The sequence below is a fragment of the Leuresthes tenuis genome, unplaced genomic scaffold, assembly GCF_036924035.1.
Source record: "Leuresthes tenuis unplaced genomic scaffold, fLeuTen1.0.hap1 SCAF_11, whole genome shotgun sequence".
In the NCBI taxonomy this organism is placed as follows: Eukaryota; Metazoa; Chordata; class Actinopteri; order Atheriniformes; family Atherinopsidae; genus Leuresthes; species Leuresthes tenuis.
This window is the reverse complement of record NW_027325365.1, coordinates 4528803-4550972: the sequence shown is the minus strand read 5'-3', so window position 1 is coordinate 4550972 and position 22170 is coordinate 4528803. Positions and strand designations below refer to the sequence as shown.

Here is a 22170-nt window from a genome sequence, read left to right as displayed (position 1 = left end):
ATTAATAACTTGCTTTGGAGGTGAGGTTTGTAGTTTTATCAAACAGAGCCCTCAGCCCTTAAATCTGCACCCACAGATGTTCATGTAAACCCTTCTGACTCCTGTGGTCGTCTGTATGAAGCCGTGAATGTGGAACAAACTGCTGAATTTAAATGAAAGAGGACATTTTGTTTGTCAGTAACCAGAAAACCTAAAATTCTTCTTTCTTTTGCTGTGCAGTTTCTGCTTTGTGTGTTTGTGGAGAGCAAAACTACAACAGCACAGATGTGAACGTCCTCCTCGCCGCAGTAAACCTGACAAACGAGCTGACATCCGTCTGTATGATGCAGCCGCTGTTTGGCCTCGACGCTCATGCTCCCGTGTTCCCCTCTTCACATTTTTAAGTGTCCTTTTCACGCTACAGAGGAGAGATTAAAAGTCGGAGAAAGAAATTTGCAGCTATTTCCTGTTAATATCTTTCCCTTGTTGGGCTCTAATGAGAGGAGTCGCTCCTTCACTTTCAAGAGGGCTTAGCAGCAGTTAGCTGCGGCTCCAGGCTGCGGAACAATAATTACACTTTAACTCAGCCTCACAATGACTCACACCACTTAATTCTCCCTTTCAGGGCCCGCGATAGAACGCCAGAGGCAAAATTAATAGATGCTAATGGCCGCCTTCAATCAAAGCCGAGCTGGATCCAAATCTGCCAGTCAGGCCTATTAATTAACATGTGGAGCGGGTGGGGGTGCAGGGGGGGCGGAGGCCAGCATACTGAGGCAGGATGGGGAGGAAAAAGGGGCGCTGAGGTTCACACGGGCCTCTGCAGGGCAGCCCATTGAAGCTGGAGGTAGGGGGCCTTTGTGGGGCTTCCCGGGCCACAATTAGAGGCTCCTGAATGGGCTGGCATTTGTCCTGCAGGTCCCAAAGCTGCACAGGAAGAGCCGAGCCCGGGCCGCATGGGTCAAACCCGACGTCCAAATCGGGTCTGTAACCAGGATGAAAACATGAAGAACCAATCAGAAACCTCTCTGCTTCTTTGAGCTCAGAGGTTTGTCAATAAATAAAGTGTGAGGAGTTGAATCTGTGTGCAGCAGCGCCCCCTGCTGTGAGCACGCCAGTGTCACCGCAACCCAAACTAATGTTTACGTCACATTAAATATTCCAACAATGCAGCACATTTGAACAGTGAACATTAGAAACAGATAAAAAGATTTAAAAAACTGCTTCCGCTTTGATTATCTGCTCATAAAACCAACAATTATGAAGTAATTTATAAATGTAATGGTACAATTGTTCAGACTTGGATGACTCAGAACTTTCTGCTTCTAAATTCAGACAAAACTGAAGCTGTTGCCTTCGGACCTGAGCGCTTCAGGCAGAAACTTTCTAGTTATATGGTTACTCTAGATGACATTTCCTTGGCTTCGAGCACCACAGTGAGGAACCTCGGAGTTATCTTTGACCAGAATCTGTCTTTTGACTCACATATAAAACAGGTTTCGAGGACTGCCTTCTTTCACTTTTGTAATATTGTTAAAATTAAGAACATCCTGTCTCAGAGTGATGCAGAAAAACTGCTCCATGCATTTGTTACTTGAAGATTGAACTACTTTGATTCTTTGTTATTGGGCTGTGCCCAAAACATCTCAGAGATCATGTTTCTCCAGTTTTAGCTTCTCTTCATTGGCTCCCTGTTAAATTCAGAATAGAATTTAAACTTCTTCTCGCCACATATTAAGCTCTTAATGACCGAGCTCCATCATACCTTAAAGATCTCATAGCTGGATATTTTCCCAACAGAGCACAGGTGACCCTGAAACATCCCATAGTTCTGCTGCTATAGGCCCAGACTGCTGGGGGAGCTCCCATGATGCACCTCTCCTCCCTCCATGTACAGATGACATCATTGTTGTCATTAACTTGTGTTTCTCTCTCAGGAGGTATGTCTGGCCTGGTGTTACGGTGCTTGTTGTCCCCTCTTTCCTGTCCTCTCAGCCCTCAGCTGGTCGAAGCAGATGGCCGCCCTTCCTGGTTCCGGTACTTGAATTGAACATTTCTTTAAAGTGTCCTGAGATGACATTTGTCGTGATTTGGCGCTATAAATAAAACTGAATTGAATCGAACTGAAACTGAATCTGGTGGCAGAAGTACTAATTGGAAGAAAGTGAACTATGTGTTCAGATTTGAGTGAAAATAAGAATTTAATATCCAGAGATGTGAGTGCAGCCTGGACCTTTCTTTAAGTGGCAACAACATCTTTGTTGTAAAGGGGGAATAATAATATGAGGAAATATAACAAGAACGGCTTTTAACAGTTACATTAAACTGTAAAAACTGATATTCTAAAGTATACAAAATACTGCAAACACATTTTTGCATTTCAGAAACTCTTTGACTTTCCACAGTAAACCTTCAGTGACCTCCTCACAATCTTTAAAAGTGAACAAATTAAAAGAAGACGTGTTTTAAATAAGTTTCCCTCCCAAGGAAATACATTCCTCTTGTTCCTATGCGAGGCAAAGCCAAAAAGGCTTTTAGATGATTCATTTTCTTTTGTTAAACTCATCAGATTGGCACACAGGTTGGGTGGATGGACGGGTTATTGATCCATGTTGGAAGTGTTTTTATCACAGCTTAAAATTATAATATTTAGTAAACTAACAGTGCAAAAAACAAAGATATGAAACAAAATGAAATGAAAAAAAAAAAGCAATGACATGAGAATACAGATTCGGATGGTCACAACATGTTGAAGTTATCTAAAAAAAAAAAAGAAACTCGAGCTCAGCAGCTCGTTTCCTGGAGGAAACCCACCAAAAACCTGCAGTTTTGTCCAGTCTGAACATCGTTTCAGAGGGATAACATCGTTACAACTCCATATTTCTGTTATCGTGTCTGACTGAATGAAGCGAATGAGGTCTGAAAGTAAAGCCATTAACAGAGAAATGGGACGATGATGAAGTGTTTTTTTTTTTTTTACGAGCTTTAGGATGTAATTGCTGTGATTAAAAAGGAGATCAGGTTTAATTTCTGAGTTAGTCTGCAGAGACGTGCAGATGCAGCATCAGCTGGTCGAGTGTTAACAAGCAGGAAACTGTGTCTTTGCATTCCTTTAAACCTTTAAAGGTGTTCAAACAAAGCTGAAGATAGACTAAGTTAAGTGTGGCATGATGACTTAGTATATTTGCCAGGCTGATCCCGAAGAGCCTATTTTATCCCCTGAGGCTACAGAGTCGACAGTCAGAGCAACTAAAGTGAAATAATCTGATCACTGAGATCAAGGTCAAGTTTTTATTGTAAATAACATGCGCTTAAAAGCATAAATAAGTACATTTCATGACAAAATAGATTTAAAAAAAAAAAAATTATAATATATTTTTGTTCTATCTTCTAAGTTTTCATTACTTTATTAATGAAAAAGTAGAAGATAGAACAAAAATATTGAAATTTTATCCACCAAACTTTTAACTTTTAACAAAAGCTTGGGAGAAAAGACATTTTCAGTCCAGAGATCAAGACCCGACAATCTGACCAAACTGATCATGTCAGTGGCTTCCAGTCAGTTTCAATCCTTTCACAACCTGAAGTTGAAATGTTCAATAATATCACAGCATGCACTGCAATAAAGACTCAAAGCCAAAGGACGAAGATTTTAGTTAATTCAGACTGAGTCGAACAAGTGAAGTGAGGAAACAGGTCTGACCTTTAATGTCACACACACACACACACACACACACACACACAAACACACACACACACACACACCCCACCCCCCCCACACACACACACACAGTTGTGTTCTCCACACTTCAGAGGACATTACACCAACTCTGAGCCGAGGAAACGATCATTTACGTTACGTTTAACAAGACAAACGCAAATATCAGGAAAACAAACCAAGATGACAAAATAACTAAATAGAAGAAAGTAAAATAACACCTGGATCGAAAACTTGTGATGAATCCTGTCATGAATCAGTTAAACATTACCTCAGTGTATTATTAATTGTATTCTTACTATAAATATGATCCAAAAAGTTGAAGCTTTATTAATTAATTTATTATTCCAGCTGGAAATCTCACTAAATCTCAGGTAAAAACAGGCTGAATATGGATGTTAAAACGTTTAGTTACCAAGAAGTTCCGCTGGTTTGCATTCAGAACAAACTTCAAAGACTTTCTGCTTCTTCAAAAGAGAAACGGGAGCCACAGTTTGGCTGATTCAGGTGAACGGCTGACATCACAGCATCATGACAGCCTCACCTCATCAGACATGATCACAAGCAACAGGCGCTCAGAGTCCAGTTAAAGTACACCAGAGAGATTCAAATCTATGACAAAAAGAAGAAAATGGCCAAAAAGAGGCACAAAACTGGTACAAGGGAAACTCAAAGAGATTAAAAACTACAAGGAAGAAGAAAGAAACTAAAACCAGCTGCAACAAAGACAAAAAATAACTATAAAAATATCAGAAAAATAATCATAAATACAGAAAATAACCAAGAAAAAGAAACACAACGAGAACAATTCCAGTAAAACAGTTGGAGGGATGCAAAAAACCCACAAAAATAACGACAAAGACACACAAAACAACCACAGAGAGATTAAAAAGGATCAGATAAAGCAACCAGGAAAAAGAGTGAAACTTACAATGATCACAAAGAGACACGAAACATCTTAAAGATGCAAAAGACCACAAAGAAAAACAGCCGCAGAGACATAAAATATCTGCACAGAGATGTCAGATCATTGAAGAGAAACTTCACACAAAGTCCAAAACTCCAACAAAGAACCTGAAAATACTGGCAGAGACACAAAATGACTAAACAGATGCAAAAAGGCCACAAGCACGCTAAAAGTTGCTGCTAAAAGAAAAAAACCTGAAGCAAAGACGCAAAAGCTGCGAGATTGAGCAAGAAACGGGCTATTAAAAGAGATAAAATAATAAAACAACTGAAAAGTAAAACAAAAAAGAGCTGCAGCAAGGACATAAAAACAGAATAATCATTAAATTACCAAGAAAAGAAAGAAAGAAAAATGTTGAGTTAAAAAATGAGTAAAAATATGCACAGAATTACAGAGAGAAGGAAAATAATCGGATAAAATAGCCAAAGAGGCACAAAACTGCAACAAAGAGCCTCCAAATGAATTTAATTTATTCTTCTGAATGTTGTTTTAAAGATTGTTACAGAAATGTGAGTCACTGATGACGCTGGTGGGTTTTATTAACTGGACTATTAATAATCTTCCATATGACCTTCATCATCCTCCTCATCTTCATCCTCGTCATCACTGTCAGTCATTATCATCCTCACCTTTGACATTCCTCCTCCTCTTCCTCACCGTCATCCATCAACAAAATGGCTGTCTGGGCGGCTGCCTGTGCGCATGCTCAGCACACCTCTGTTAGGGAGGGCAGGGCAGGTATGTGCGCCCGTGCAGTCCGCTGAGTGACAGACACTCCCGGCTCTGCTCACACTCCAGCATGCGGTGGCAGGAGGCGCGAGGAGACACCGACTGATCAGACTCCGCAGCCCCGCCGCACTCTGCCCGAACCCGGCTGCTGCTCGGAGGATTTGCGCTTCTCCGCGAACCGAGGAAGTTTGTAATTTTCAGTTTTTATTCCGCTGCGGAGCAGAGACGCAGCCCCGGACGCAAGTGGGAGGAAACTTCAGCCGCTTCCAGGCGCTGAAAGTTCGGATTTACGCACGGCTTTTACGCACGGACGGACTCGGGGAGAGTTATGGGGGAACTGGGAATCTGAGCTCCCTGAGACCGACCAACTGGACTAACTGGACGCAGTTTCTCACCGTCTCCACCATCTCCCTCATCGTCTCAGCACCAGGTGCTCACGATGTTCCAGCACAGCAACAAGAAGTGCTTCACCATAGAGTCTCTGGTCGGGAAGGATGCGAGCAGCCGCAGCAGCGGCGGCGGCTCCGGGGATGAGCCCATTCGGCCCACTGCGCTCCGGTTCCCCGACTCCCTGCACCCGGCTTCCGCCGCCGGTGTCTTCGGCTCCTGCTTCCAGGGGAACAGCGGGAGGACTTTGTTCTCGGCCGGCCCTGACGTGGTGCTACAGGAGCCCGGGACGCACACGCAGGGCCCCGGTGGGCTGCCGCTGCACCCGCTGCAGATCCCCCCGCAGAGCTTCTTCAGCCCGCAGCACCGGGAGGCGCTCAGCTTCTACCCCTGGGTGCTGCGGAGCCGCTTCCTGGGACACCGCTTCCAAGGTGAGCCGGGAAGAGGGCGGCGGGCTCCGGCGGCTCCGTGACTCCGTTCACGGTGTCTTTATGTTTGAAATTTAACACTTTTTCTGTCGATTAATTTCTCTGCTCGGGTTTTTGTGTGGGGGCATGTGCGCGCGCGTGTTGCTGCAATATCAACAAATGAATCCGAAGCAGCAGAAAGAATCTTATTCCAGAAAAAACATCCTTCACCTTTTTATTAATAATTTCAGTATTTTACTGGCACATTCAGAACATTCCCACGAGTTTAACATCTGAAGCTGTTTCACTTCGTTTTAACAATCAATAAGAAATAATTATTTTTTAATCGTTTCCTGAAAGGATCAGAGCAGATTTTTCAGCTCTGAAACTCTTAAAATAAAATCATTTTTATAACCAGAAGCACAGATTTTCCACATTCTTCCTGCTGGTAGGAATCTTTGTGCGCGGCCCGCTTTCTTTCTTCCCAACACGTCACGCTCCTGCACGGTTCACGTGAGATGAAACTTCGCTGTTCTGGGGGTCGGTGTCTCGCGCTCTTGTTGTCTGTTTACAGCAGATGTTTAAGAAAAGAATCCGCGTCCCAGAGAAGCTGCACGGAACAAACACCTGTGCTGAGATGGGACTTTTTTAGGGGCCCCGAACCTCAGTTTACGGAAGCCGAACTGACACCAGAGGAGCTTGGGTTGGTTTAAGGTGGATTTAAGGTGGATTTAAGTGGTCTGCGGGGCGGGAAGTCTCAGTGAGATATTTCTACGTCATTTGTTGTAAAAACGACCCTCAGATGTGGAAGTGAGACATCAGGAATAAGTTTTGTTGCTTTATGTGAAGACGGTTAAGATGGTCCGCTGAGGTCCCTCTGATTTATTATTCAGTAAGATTTAAGAGAAAATCTCGTCTTATAAACTCTGTCTTGTGATATTTAATAATTTTACTGCCTGAACCAGCTGAGGATGATGATGGCTGCACGCGGCGGCCTGTTGGTAGCTCAGCTGCGGGAATAAACCCCAACGAAGAAGAATCGATAAAAAGAAAGTTTAACTGACAACAAAAACGTTATTTGATATAAGAAAAATAAAAGTGATTTTGAGCCAAATTTAACTCTGAAGGCTAGTTAATGCATTAATTAATTTCTCATGATGGATAAGAACTCGGCTATAATGTGATAAAATACAGTGACAATAATTCAAACCTGATTTAAATAAAAACTGAAAAATATTTTTTTCTGTGGATAAAGAGAATAAAAAATGAATTCAGCTCATTTACTTCAAAATAATAAAAATTAAAATTGATCCATTGAGTTGAGCTAAAAAAACAAATAAATGCAAGTTTGAAATGTAGTGTTTTAGTCGAAAAAACCCAAAACCAAATGAAAGAATTAAAGAAAAAAAGGTGAAACATTTTCCGGATGTTTTCATTAATTTATTCTACTTTTCTACATTTTTATCAAACAAATAAAAAATCAGTTAATTTACAAACTGGATTTAGAAATTAAATCAAATGAAGTGAAAAACGTTTATAAATGAAAATGAAACGTTTTCGTAAAATAAAACCTTTGTTTACTCAGAGTCACGTGACCTGTGCGAAGCCCAACTCGCCTTTCCATTCTGAGCACGTGAGCCGCGGCACCTTTGCGGCCTTCAGCTTCAGCACGTGCACACAGATGTGTCCAGCAGTTTTATTTTTTAGATCAACTTCATAGAGTTCGGACAAAGTTCGGAGGGGTGAGGCGACGTCACCCGCACGAGCTCGCACACGCGCCTCTGACTCCCGCTGGTCCTGATCGAACTGTGATCTATTGGCTGTTATTGATTTCGTTTACGTTTTGTTAAATTTTTCACCTGAAAATGAAGAAGCTGATGAAAAGTGACGCAGTTTCAGAGGAGGAAGGAGCTGTTTGGCCCTCATCGATCCGTCATATTTACATAGAATCATGACATGCACGCGGCTGTATGATTTATTTAGAACTTCCACACAATGTGAAAACTTTCATTTTTGAGTTTGAGGAGAAGCTTCAGGCGACCTAAAAATGAAGATTTTAACGTCTTAAATCAGGAAATTTGAAGAGTTTTTTATTTTTTGTTTGATAAATTAAATCATTTGCTGATTTTTCAGAAGATTTTTCAGCAGTTTCGATGATTCACAGAATTATTGATCAGTTTGTTTAAAATGAATCAAACAGAAAACTCAGATTTATTTTTCATATTTTTCTACTTAACTTTTAACACATTATTTAATTTATGGCTTCATTTATTTTCAAGATGAATTGATTTTTGATAAAATGAGAAACTTTGATGTTTTATTTTCAAATTAACTAAATAATCTACATCAAAGATAATTTCAAACAGAAATATAAAGACTAAAATCAGTAAAAACTGCTGCTCTCAGGCTTGGGGACTATTTTCTGTGGTGGATTATTCTCATGAGTTGTTTGATCTGGTTTCTCTGCTGCTTCTCTTCTTCTTCTCCTGTTTCTTGTGTCTGAATCAGACGTTTTCTGTCTCTCATGTGGATGTTTCAGCTTTAGTTTTCTTCCAGTAAAACATCAGAAAACCTCCATCAGATCAGTCAGACAACAACAGAATTTACTCTGCAGCTCCTTTAAGTGAGGCGTGAAATCAATATTAATACTTTTATCATGATGATAATATAATTCAATTTATACACAAAGATCTGAATAAAAACTTTATTTGTACAGCAGCTTTTACGTTTACAAAGTGTGAGTCAAACAATTAGAAGTTATGGATCAGAGACAAGAAACAAAAAGCTTGAAATATTAAAAATAATCCAAATAAATTAGAGAAAAAGGACGGGGTCAGTAAAAACGGGGTTTAAGAAGTGATTTAAAAGAAGTCTCAGATTCTGGGAGCCTTTATTCCTCATGTGGGGCCAACCAAATCCGCACAAGTTTTAAAAGTGATCCGTAAAAGCTTGAAATCAGTTCTGAACCGAGCAGGCAGCCGGTGGTGCTGATGTGACGGAGAACCAGTAAGAAGCCCAGCTGGAGAGGGATGTTAGTCTGAGGAGAGAGAAGAAGAAAGAAAGCAGGTTAGAACGAGATGAGGGGGGGGGGGGGGGGGGGGGGGGGGGGGTTCGGCATCGATCGGCTCCAGAATTGATCCGGCCTTTCAGAAACTTCATCATCTGAGTCTGAATGTGTTGGTTAAAGCAAATAATCAGTCAGCAGCTCGGCTTTTAAAGCATTAAATCTCCTCTCAGCCCCCAGCCGGTCGAGGCAGATGGCCGCCCTTCCTGGTTCTGGTTCTGGTTCTGGTTAAAAGGTTCTTCCTGTTAAAAGGGAGTTTTTTCTTCCCACAGTCGCCTGGTGCACGCTCAGGACAGGGGATCGGATCACAGGGAAGTTTCTGTTGGTTTCCTCAGTGAGGCTACTTTGTTTAATTGTCTGTATGAACTGGATTAAACTGGAATTGAATGAATCTGATATGATTGGACTTTGACTGTCTGACTGGATCAGTTGAGACTTATTTCTCTTTATTTCTACGACTCTTTCCATTTGAAAACCTGCTCCTCCTGCACAGTTTATGCTGTTTAAACCAATCAAACATGAAAACGTTCATCTAATCCTGGAGATTTATGCTCTGGCTTTTGCTATATTTTGAATTTTGAAGCATTTTTCATAACTCGGCGCATTAAAATGATGATAATTGACTTGTGGGCGGAGGTTTGCTGCACCCTGAGTGAGTGTCAGTGATGTTTGCTGATCTTAAAGATTCACGTTGTTTCCTGCTGTTTTTTTAACTTTAGTAGTTTAACTCCTTTTCTCTGCTTTAAGCCATAAAAAAACATGATCTCTGCAGGTTCTGCCTTTAAAAGATTTGACTAAATGAAGTTTTAAAGCTGTAAAATGACTGGATAGATGGATAAGATGATAGATAATAGATAGATAGTAAGAAAAACTATTGCACATAAATCAAAGCTTTTCCTCTCATTTCACTGCTTTGTGGAGATCTTTAAGCATTTTCAACTCATCTGGCAGGAAGAGCATCTTCCTTAGCTGATTATTGAGCCTCTGCCCTGTTCACAGATCAGTTTGTGGCAAAGATCCACCGAGTGTGAAGCTCCCTTCAAGTTTCTCATCAAAACTCTGAGAAAGACGAAGTCGGAAATATCAGTGAACATCCGTCTTCTTTCTTCCCTGCAGTTAGAACGTTCACATCAGGTTTAACATCATGACTCGCTGTTATCTTCACTCTCACCTGCTTTCAATGGAAGCAAAGAGTCAGTTTTCAGGCGTCACTCTGACCCGGCGTCCGGTCCAACCCTGTGTTTCAGAACCTTCCAGACTGAGTGAAATGAGCTGGAAGTATGTGAGCAGCAGCCATGATCAGAGCTGTTTGAATTCTCCAAACACGAAGGAAAGGAGCTGCAAAGCTTCCTTCATGATCTCCTTTAGGAAACCATCCTCCATGAGAGAAAAGGAGCTCATCCTGTCCCACAATTCCTTGCAGCTGCAGCTTTTATAGCGACGCTCCATTATTTCTATCCAGTCGTGCTAACTGTGATTCAGGAATATGAGGACAGCACTTTATTTACCTTTTTATTGTTGAAGTTAAATTTTGTAGGTTCAGAGCTGCAGAGCCACATCAGAGTGTCAGAGGTCGCCTTTTTTGAGCCCTTTCCCCCACCTTACTTTAACCCCATGATGTTTTCCATTGAGGTCAAAGAGAAAAGAGGAAAAGGAAAAGAGTGTTTGACAGAGACCCAAAGCTCTGCTTCTTTATGGAGCTGCTTCGTGTTCGAACACAAACAGGACAGCTGGTATTAGACTCTGCAGTCAAACCTGCTGCTGTGTCCGTGTCATGAGGTCAAAGCTAAACCCCGAACACGTTCCAGAGAGAGCAGAACGACGCTCAGCTGCTTCTGTTGTCGCCACGAGGAGAGTGAGAGGGAACGTTTAAAGCTGCCAGGCTGCAAACAGCCGCGTGTTGTCATCACCTGCTTCCAGCTTTTAAAGAAACGGGAAACGGGAGGTGTTGAGCGCTGCAGGAGGAACGGAGTCGCCCAGGTTTCTTCTTTATCAGCTTCAACTGTCGGTCACATAAAAGCAGACATCTGGAGCTGTCAGGGGCTATTAAAGCCGGATATTTTACTGCTTTCTGACACTTTTTAAAGAACTAAACGATGAACTTGCTTCTCTTTAAGAGCTGGTCGTCAGTTTGATCTCTGACTTTTACTTTAAGGGATATTTTCTTAGTTTTTTTAGGCCAAACTTAGAAAATAATGAACGTTTTAGAGTTTTAAAGAAATGTTTTCATCTTTAAATTATTTTTGTTTCTCCATATTTGATCATTTCTATTCTTATTCTTTTTAAACGTTTTAATACATATATAATGTGGACATATATTCATTTAATCAGGAAAAGTCTCATTTGCAGTTACAGCACAAAAATGCTTAAAAAATGACAGTTTTATTTATAAAAGAAGAAGAATATCGCAGCTCGTCAGCATCAGTTGTCACAAAGATGCAAAAATAAAGATAAAAACATGTCGACACGTCTCAAACAGCAGTTGTGTTGGCCCACAGAACAAAAGATTGACAGAAAATGACATTTTTAAGGCCCCAAAAATAGTTTTTCATGTCACAGCCGTCACTTCACGGCTTCAAAAAGTTAGAATCTGATTCTTTTTGTTCATTAGAGAGTAACAAAGGGAAGAAATATAAGGAATCCAGGTCCAAAACCAGTGGTTCTGTCAGTTCCCTCACAGTGAAATTCTTATTGATATTAATCTGTGGTTCTGCCTGAGCTCCATCCAGAGCTGGTTCTGGGATTCTTCTGTAAACTGGACCGTAGATTCTGGGATGTTTCAGGAGGTCGTTCTGTCCTGATACACGACCGGACGGAGTTCTGGTTCTGTGATGGAGCATCTTCTCCGTTGTGTTCTGGTCTGTGGCTCAGGGCAAACTGATCCAGTTCCAACAGAACCTTTCAGATCTCAGATTTCTGTTCCGGTTTGATGTTCTGAATACCAGAACCTGAAATACTTCCACCTCGTTCTTCACTTCAGAACTTTTTCTGTGTTTAATGTTCTCTGGAACGTTGTTTGTTCTGTCCCGGTCCTGACAACGCAAGGTCCAAAGAACATGTTCTGATAATACACATCTTTATCTTTAAAGGCAGAGTGGGCTACGACTCCTGAAACGCTCAGATGTGTCCAGGTTTAAATTAAAACGCGTCACGTTGTTTTAAAATGTTCTCGGACTTCTGGGCCCAGTTGACAGAATTTCTGATTCGAAGCTTTAAAATCTGCATTTTCTGACCTTTACTCTTTAAATCAGGAAAAAAAAGTACAACGAGCAAAGAATTCTTGATTTAAATGTTCAATCCTGCGAAATAGATGTTTTTTTTTTTACGACTAAAAGTCGGTGCGGACGCATCTCTGGACCCGTTTTCCCCGTAAACGATGCGATTTCATAAAAACGTGACAAACCGTGAAACGTTGCTGAACCTCTCTGAGCCGCCTGGAAACTTCTCCGTTGTTACATTAAAGCATCATTTGACACTCAACAGAAATATTTGCAAACCATGACGCCCATTGGCTGCGACTTTGCATATGAATGTCACTTTAGAGACGCTAACGCCGGGTAAAAGGCGTGAGAACGCGCCGCCGTCATTGTTCTCCTCGCCTCCTCGAAGCCGCCGAGCTGCCCGCTTCTTTGCGTGGTGCGTGTCGGCGGCGCCGGCTCCTTTCACCGCGTTAAAAAGGACCCGAGCACAGATTTGTTTTTATGTAAAGATGCATTGAAAGATTTACGTGCGATTTTAATAAACTGTCAGAAAAATAAAGCAGAAGCTGCGCGTCGGTTTGGACGGACGTCACTCAGAGAAACGGTTTCAGCGGCGCTCGCATTTCTTTTAACCGCTTCGGCTCATAAGCAAATCAGCTTCGAGCTTTTCTGATCGTCTCGGAGGGAAAAGGTCGACGCACTTTACCACCTCAGTAAAATCAAACTAACCAGGATGGAAATGTTTCTCATTTTGAACAGAGAAACATCTTTTGAGGCCTAAAAGTCGGTTAGCGACGTAGCTTTTTTTATTGCTTTTACTGCAGTTTGATTCGACTCTTCTTCATGCAGCTGATTTCTGTTCATTTCAGGTCCGTTAAAGGATTCTTTAGTCTTAAAGTGTCAGACGTGTCTGAACGTTTTCTCCGACACCCACAACTGCAGCTGAAGCCGCTGGTTTATTCTGGAAAGCTTTTGTTTGGCTTCTGAACAGATTTCAGGGCAGTTTTCTTGGGATTTTTCACTTTCTGCTTCTTCACTGAAGCACGGCTGAGACAGAGATCCCGACCTGAGTTTATATGAGAGCTTCGGCTCTCTGTCACATAAGAATCTGAGGGCAAACGTTCGATAAGCTGATGAACATGTCGGCAGCTGTGAATTCAGTGTTTTTCCTCTTCTTCTTCTGATGTATACAGAAACGCCTGCTGAGACTCGGCTGTTCGGCCTTTTAAATTCCATCTGAACAAATCGCTGTTCACGAGGATTTTTATAGTTCTTTAAACATTTAACACACAAAATGGACCAAAAGGAAGTTTCAAATCCATCTTTTCTGCTTTTGTAGTGAATTAAACCCTCACAGGCATCAGTTGTGGCTCTTCAAAAGGAGCCAAACACGGATCTAACACCCAAATCCAGAAAGTTTGGAAAAACCTGATTATTTCGTGTGTCAGCAGCGGTGATCGTCTGCGGTTTGACTGCAGATGCAAATGTAAAACAGACCAGGTGTTTGTTCAGATTAGCAGAACAAACACACACGCACGCATGTGAGGAATGTTATACCAACAGTGAGCTGCGCAGCTTCTGATTTGAGATTTGGGCCTTTTTCACAATTCAAAGTAAACACAGTGAGAGGCACAGCCGCTTCATTCTTTTATCTTATTCCATCTCTTTATCTTTTCTTACCACGAGTGAAGCCATTCAGGATGTCATTGTACCGTGTGTATAATGACAAAGAAAAAGAGTGCGCTCACTTTGTTCCACATATTTACTTTGTAGAGACTGCAGCTTCTCCATGTTTGGTTCTAACTCTGAGGACAGAAAGTTCTGTTCTGTTCCTGAAGGTTCAGAACGGAACAAAAGATCTGAGATGAAACCATTTAAAGCTTCATATACCAACAGCTGACTCTGACCGGAGGAGTCAAACCTTTTTACTGATTTTACTGAGTTACTGCTTTTAGTCCTGACTTTTGACTGTCAGGCACTCAAGGTTAATCCTGCAGGCAAAACTCAGGGAGAACATGGTCTGCAGGTAGTCACATGCTACAGCCTCTTCTCACTGTTGGTAGATTTTGTTTGTTGACTGTTTGTTTGTTTGTTTGTGTTCAGGAGAGGACAGCAGTCCTGAGAACATGCTGCTTCACGGTCCGTTCTCCAGGAAACCCAAACGGATCCGGACGGCGTTTTCGCCCTCTCAGCTGCTGCGTCTGGAGCGAGCCTTCGAGAAAAACCACTACGTCGTCGGAGCCGAAAGGAAGCAGCTGGCCAGCGCGCTGTGCCTGACCGAGACGCAGGTAGGCATCATGGGAAACTGAGGAGGAGCAGGGCAGGATGGGAGGAGCATGAGGCAGGATGGGAGGAGTATGAGGCCGAATGGGAGGAGTATGAGGCAGGGTGGGAGGAGCATTAGACAGGTTGGGAGGAGCATGAGGCCGAATGGGAGGAGCATGAGGCAGGATGGGAGGAGCATGAGGCAGGGTGGGAGGGGCATGAGGCAGGGTGGGAGGGGCATGAGACAGGGTGGGAGGAGCATGAGACAGGGTGGGAGGGGCATGAGACAGGGTGGGAGGGGCATGAGGCAGGGTGGGAGGAGCATGAGGCTGGGTAGCAGTTTGTTACAGTTCATGATAAGGTTCTGGACTACAAACTGCTCACAAAATGATCAAAACAATGAAGCAAGTTTTTATTCACCCCAGAACACAAATTAATCGGTGAATGATGATTGAATGATGTTTTTTGTTCTTAGAAACAATGAACTAATGAACTAACTAAGGTTAAATAACTAAATATTTCATAAATTAATGTTTGATGAAAAGAAAATAATGGCCAAATAAGACAAGTGTCCCACCAGAAATGAACGAATGAATGAATGATGAATTGATTCTTGTATGAATTAAGTTTTCTAGACAAAATCAGACTGAGTGATCTAAAAAATATGAATGAATGAATGAACAACATCCTCTAAAATATTGAAATCTATTTATTTATAAAATATAAATGAATGATGGATTAGATTATGACTACATGAATGAATGAATACAGGAATTAATGAATGTGTGTGTGAATAAATAAATCCAAATTAAATGAGACGGGATCTTTCTGAAAAAAATGAATGGATGAATGATTTATTGGTTAACGTATGAATTAAAGTTTATTCAACAAAATCATGTTTACGAGACATCCTAAAAACGTGAATGAATGAATGAATATTTATTAGGTCTACAACATCCTCTAAAAATGTTCCAACATTATGAATTACTGCATGAATGAATGAATGATGTGTTTATTAATTCAAGTAAAGTTAATATTTGATAAATATTTGATATATTTTGTTTACAAATTAGCAGCTAAATGAAAGAATCCTTTAGAAAAATTATGACTGAATGAATGAATGACTGCATGAATGCATGGTCATTTGAAATATTGGAACAAAATAAAATTTTACCCCAAAACAGCAATAAATCAATGAATGATGGATGGAAAAAATGCTGTCAAATGAAAGATTTTACTTTTTAGGAATGAATGAATGAATATTAGGGGATCGATAAAAACTGGAAGTTAAAGAAGAAACTATTATATGAATAAATAATAATTATTGTATTAATTAATGAATGAGTGGATTCATGTTTAATGAATGCATGAATGTAAAATCTTTCTAGAAATAAGACTGAGCTGTACAGAAAACTGAATGAATGAATGAATATTGTTTAACTCTATGACATCCTCTAAGAAATGTTTAGAATACAGATGACTGATTGATTATGAATATATGAATTATGTATGAACAGAATCGTAAGTATACATGAACAGAAACTGAGTGAATGAATGAATATAAACTCCCCAGAAAACCAAAAATAATGCATGAACAAATGACTGATTAATGAACGTTTTAATTAAAGTGTACAAAAAAAATCCAACAGGGTCACCTAGGAATATGAATGAATGAATGTGTTGGTGGATTATTAAAAACTGGGAATTAAAGAAGAAACTATTTTATGAATAAATGATTTATTAATGCATGAAGATAAACTTTTCTGAAAATAAGGACTGAATTGAACAAGACAGAGTTTTCCACAAAACTAATGAATGAATAAATGGTCTGATAAAATGTCCTTCTCCAGAACACCAATGAATCAGTGAATTACAGATGAATGAAAATGCTGAAAAAAATGCTGTCAAATGATAGATTTTATTTTTCAGAAGCAATGAATGAATGACTATGCAAGGTCAGGGAAGAAATTATTATGAATAAGTTATTGGTGAATGGATGAATAGAAACTTTGCAGAAATTAATGACTACATGAAAGAAGAGTGTGTCCAGAAACTAATGAATGAATTGATTGATGTATGAATTAAAAGTTCACTGGACAGAGTCAGACTTTACAAAACTTCTTCTCAAAAACATGAATGAATGAATGAATGAATATTTTTTGTTCAAGACTACAACATCCTCTAAAATATTTAGAAAATAAATGACTGAGTATTAGAATACATGAACAGAAAACCAAAAAAACTGCATGAATAAATGACTGATTAATGAACGTATTAATTACAAGTGTACAGAAAGAATCCAACATCACTTGGAAATATGAATGAATGAATGAATGTGAGTCAATATAAAACCTGGAGGTCAAAGAAGAAACTGTTTGATGAATAAATGACTGATAAATGCATGAATAGAAACTTTTCAGAATATGATTAAAGTGAATAAGATCAATGAATGAATGAATAAGCCACCATGTGAATACGGGAGTTGACTGAAATGAACATAACTTTTTTTTGTGTTGACAAAGCAATCAAAACTTGTCTGACGGGATGTTCGGCTGATTTTCTGGAGCTCCTGCTGCAGGAGTGAGTTGATGGTTAGTCAGTGCCTTTCTCCTCCCCTCGGGAGCGTTTGTCATCAGGTCGCCGCAGTGATATTAGTCCTGACGCCACTGAAACGATGTGAATCATTCTCCACAAGCTCATTTCACAATAGAGACGAGGCTCCATCAGTCAGTTGCCAGCACCAGTTAGTAATCACTCGTAAATCACAGCTTTGTGCAATAAGAGCAGCTTTACAGGCAGTAATGATCGAGAGATCCACGTTCCTGCAGGACACATCAGGGCTCTGATCCAAAGTTACTCCACTAAACGGCCACAATCTTCTCCTCCTCCTCATCCTCACTGCAGAGGAGGAGAAAAGATGCCTATTTTTTTCTTTTTGGTCGCCTGATTTTTACATCCATCGTTTTAATTCATGGAAACATCACAGAGCCTGCAGTGCACACTGAAGCGTGGACGGGTGATTAAATTAACCTCCACGATTTCTTTAAATGAACAAAACAACTTCCAATACATATATAAACTTATATAAACTCTAACTAACTCTAAACTATAAAATTTTCTTCAACAAATGTTAAACTAATATGTTTAAAAAAGCAGGGATGTTATACAGGTTAGAAAATGTAATTTATAGACCTTTGAGAAAACATAATTATTTAACCCCCTGGGGTCTGAGCTGTAATGATGTCATGCGATCTGATCACGCCAGCATGATCTTAGACCTCAGGGGGATAATACAGCATTTTATATCAAAACAAGAGCCCTAACGTGGGAATATCTGCCAGTTCCATACAATTTGTGTGCATTCAAATATCCTGTAGGGTCAAAAATGCCAAAGACATGACATGATGTTACTTATTCTGCTCTTTTTAACAATTTGACACAATTTTCTGAGATTGTCTTGAGATTTTTGAGACAGGCTTTGTTCCAAATACCTGTTGGTTTAAGTCAGTGTTTCTCAATGTCTGTCCTCATGACCCACTGCCCTGCTTGTTTTCAATGTTTCCCTCCTCCACCACACCTGATTCAAATGAATGGTTCCTTGTCAGGCCACTGCAGAGTTTGATGACGAGCTGATCATTTGAATCAGGTGTGGCAGAGGAGGGAAACATCGAAAACATGCAGGGCGGTGGGTCAAGAGGACCGGAAGTGAGAAACACTGGATTAAGTGCAGTAGCGCTTTGTCTTAGCCCTGTTTTAACACCTCTTTGTTAACAGTCTGTTTTCATGGTGGAGACTTAGCAAGTGCTCAACCCCACCCTTTTGGTGAGGTCAGCAGCTACATAATGAAGCTGTTCCTCCAGTCATACCAAAAAATGTTAACACACAGAGAGCGGTACACGGCGTTCAATGTAGCAGCGAGAGTGAGGAGAGGGCCGGTGTTGTGTTGGAAACACACCTTATCCACACAGCTGCAGGTTGTCTGAGTCACAGAACGGAACCGTTCAACTAGAAAGCTTCAGTTAACAAAGTAATGTGGGAACAATAATGTTCATCTTTGTTCATCAAAGTAACAGCAATAACTTCTTAGAAGTTGGTGTACGTCATCTTCATTAGCTAAGCTGTTAGCTGCTAAAGGTTAGCATGCTAAATAAACCATGAAGAATTATTTCTCAGATGCTTCCATTTCCCTGCTCTGAAGTTCAGGCTCTTCATCCGTCCAGCTGGGTGGATGTGAATGGGCGTGGCTTAGTAGTGGAGGTGGAGTCAACTCTAGGAGTGACGTACTTTTGAAATGAAAATCAGAACGGCTCGTTAAATGAGGAACTTTCAAACAAAGGGGAACTAAAATAAAATACCGGGGCTGTGTTTTTGGGGAGTTTTACACCTGCTGGTGACTTTGACGCCCTGATATATGCTCCCAACAACAGAAAGAAGGGTTTTTACTGAATATGTGCCTTTTAAATATTGCCAGGCTATGCTGAATGTTGCATCTAAGGTGTGTACTACTGCAGGAATTTACAGTATGTAGGAAATTCAGAAGGATTGCAAAATGTTTCTTCCTCTTTTACTTGGTTTTTCTCTTCATTTCTTGGTGGGACGGGATTAGATTAATAAAGTTTGTTGTGTTTGTGATAAAACTGGTTATTCTTTCCTCCCGAAACCTCTGCTTGTCATTTCTTTCTGTTAAAACACGTTAACCATCAGTAAATTATTTGTCTGGTTTTGGGGCTGTTACAGTTCTCTCTTCACTGAAGTCTCATCCAGATGAAAAAAGACATTTTATTTGAATTCTCAGAGTGATCTATGTTGAGAATTTTTGTCACTGAGATTATGTAATCAGGTCATTTCTGATGGTGCCGTATCATCTCGGGCCTCTGGAAGTGACTCAAGGGTCTATCATGTTGATCTGGATCCCATAATTAAGATTTAGAGTCTGACAGATTGTGCAACATGAGCTCGGAGCCAACATGACGGGTTTAAACAGCTCAGCATGTCAGAGTCATGTTTTACTAGCACACAGGTATTAAATCACTGAGAGGCTCTTACACATTAATTCCTATCACTGATGCTATCACAGGCTGTGGTAGTAGCTGCCTGAAGATTTGCAAACAGCTCATTTTGAAAGAAACAACAACTGTAAGAAGCTTCTGTACTTCAGAGTTAGTTTGAAATCTGTCGGTTTACAGTCTGCATGAAGGAATCGTCTCACTGCAGGATGAACATAAAAATGTTTCCCGTCTCCAAAAATTGTTGGAAAAATTGCGTCTTCTTGTATTCATTTATCATACTTTTAGATGCAGGCTTCCTGCACATGTTCCTGACTCCAGTTTACAAACTTTCTTGAGATTTTTTAAACCATATCTGACACAGAAGTTATAAAGCTGAATGCATATGATGTTTTATTATATTCAACATCCAGCCCTCATTTCTATATTTTTCCCTCCAATCAGGCAGACTTTCTTCTAATCTTTTAAACTGATCTTGATCAATAGTTCTCCAGCTTTCTGAAGGTCTGTCAAAGTTTTTTTTTTTGGACATTTTCTGCTTTTTCACTCATTTTCAGTCCTATCTGACCATTTTCAGAGGAATGTGTTTTTTCTTCGTTGTGAAGTTGTGTCTATGAATCATTCAAGCAGAAAAAAGGCTCCTAACTCAAGGGATGAACCAGTGTTGTGTCGACACATAACAGACAACTTAGCAAAGAAGCCATTTTAAATTGGATCTTTAGGCACTTTGTTACTAGCAGCCTGTCACAAAGACACATCATTTGTTCCCATTTCTTTAGTTGCATCTATGAAAAACAGCAAAGATAACACAGTTTGACAGACAGAAAATAGGATTTCTGCAGCAACAAGGTGATTCCCAAAGAGCTATTAGCTGAAAACTTGGCATATCTCAGCATGGTGTGCAGTGTGTCCTTAAAACATTTGAGGAAACTGGACAAGTGGAGGACAAAAGAAGAAGTGTCAGGCCTCCATATTTTTACTGACCTGTGTTGGACCTTTTCTGATGCTGCCGTGTTTCTGTGTGCAGGTGAAGGTGTGGTTTCAGAACCGCCGGACGAAGCACAAGCGTCAGAAGCTGGAGGAGGAGTCTCCTGAAGCTCAGCAGAAGAGGAAAGGCAGCCAACATGTCAGCCGCTGGAGAGCGGCGACGCAGCAGCCCGGAGGCGAGGACGTGGACGTCATCAGCGACGACTAGACTGAAGCAACACACACACACTCATACACACTGCCATAAAGTCAGGGCAGTCTGTTTGACTCTGGGACGAGACGGGTTGTGTGTTCACTGACATCGTTGAAGGGAATCCAAGACTTCTCTCAACCAGAGTTTGTCTTCATAACGGACGTTAAACCTGCAGGAGACTGCGTTATTTAACACTTCAGATGTTGATCAAAGCAGCCAGTTCCTCATGATCTGTCCCGGTAAAACAAACCACAGACAGGCCGAAACACCAAGCTACGCCTACTTTTTTATCTGCCAAAAGATTAAAACCAACACTTTGAATAAGAAACTGCTGTGAGGTTAGTGAAATGATCAGAATCTGCTGAAATCCTTCATGTTCAATCCTCTGAAACTCGAGAAATTCTTGCTTTATTCATTAATTTTTAACAGCAGCTTAATGGAAGCAGGAGCAGATTTTTAATTTTTTACAACATCTCGTTGGTGCAAAATTATGTTTTTTGGCTAATTTTAAAATGAGAGATGAAGAAAAATAATTTGCATGTGAAAATTACAGATTTAAACTGAGATTTTAAACTGACATCCCACACGATGTGTTCAGGGACCATTGGAAAAGTGACAATCTGAATAATTTGCTATAATTTAAAGAGTTCCTCTTAAAGTTGCCATAGGGTTGAGAGGGTTAAAATACTGAAAATACGGATTTATTTATTATGCTTTTCATCACTTATGAAATATGGAATCTGGAATAATAATAATAATAATAATAATAATAATAATCAAATATCTGGTTCATGAAAGCTCAGCGAAAACCAGACAATCTGACCAACACTTCTGTATATCACAATCCTTTAAATAACATTTCAGATTATTGATTTAACACAACCTGGACAGACATCAGGAGATGGAATCCTGCTACCCAAGTGTCAAATATCTAGTTGTAAGCATTTAAAGTGCTTTTCCAGACTTTTTCAGACCACCAGAATCCCTTTTTTTGCAATATGTAGTTAGTTTGGCAAACATCTGTAGAGCAGAGACGAGCAATCGCACATTCTGCAGTTTGCATATGAAAACACACACACACAGACAGATGATTACCTTTCTGAGGACTGATGGATGCATGCAATCCTGTCACAGACAAGGACAAAAAAGAAGAAGAGAGGAAGCTTTTTTTTAAAAAGGAAATTTCCTTTTGGATTCAGACTGACGAGGATTTGATGCTTCTGAGAGGCAGACGTCCAAGCAGCTGTTGACTGAACACTTGACACTGA

The 22170-nt window shown here is 40.4% G+C and overlaps 1 protein-coding gene across 1 annotated transcript; it reads left to right on the top strand.

The window, feature by feature from the left end:
- Positions 1-5355: 5355 nt before the first annotated feature.
- Positions 5356-22017, top strand: emx3 (empty spiracles homeobox 3). Its single transcript, XM_072396324.1, has 3 exons — positions 5356-6211; positions 14555-14739; positions 20750-22017. Exons 1-3 carry the CDS (start codon positions 5833-5835, stop codon positions 20915-20917), a joined length of 732 nt encoding a protein of 243 aa, XP_072252425.1. The 5' UTR covers positions 5356-5832; the 3' UTR covers positions 20918-22017.
- The last annotated feature ends 153 nt before the right edge of the window (positions 22018-22170 follow it).

Bases quoted from the DNA above. Each gene is read 5' to 3' on its own strand.
- emx3 (XM_072396324.1), top strand. From the start codon at position 5,833: ATGTTCCAGCACAGCAACAAGAAGTGCTTCACCATAGAGTCTCTGGTC. The intron at 6,212-14,554 runs GTGAGCCGGGAA...GTTTGTGTTCAG, and splicing joins CCTGGGACACCGCTTCCAAG to GAGAGGACAGCAGTCCTGAG. The intron at 14,740-20,749 runs GTAGGCATCATG...TTCTGTGTGCAG, and splicing joins TGTGCCTGACCGAGACGCAG to GTGAAGGTGTGGTTTCAGAA.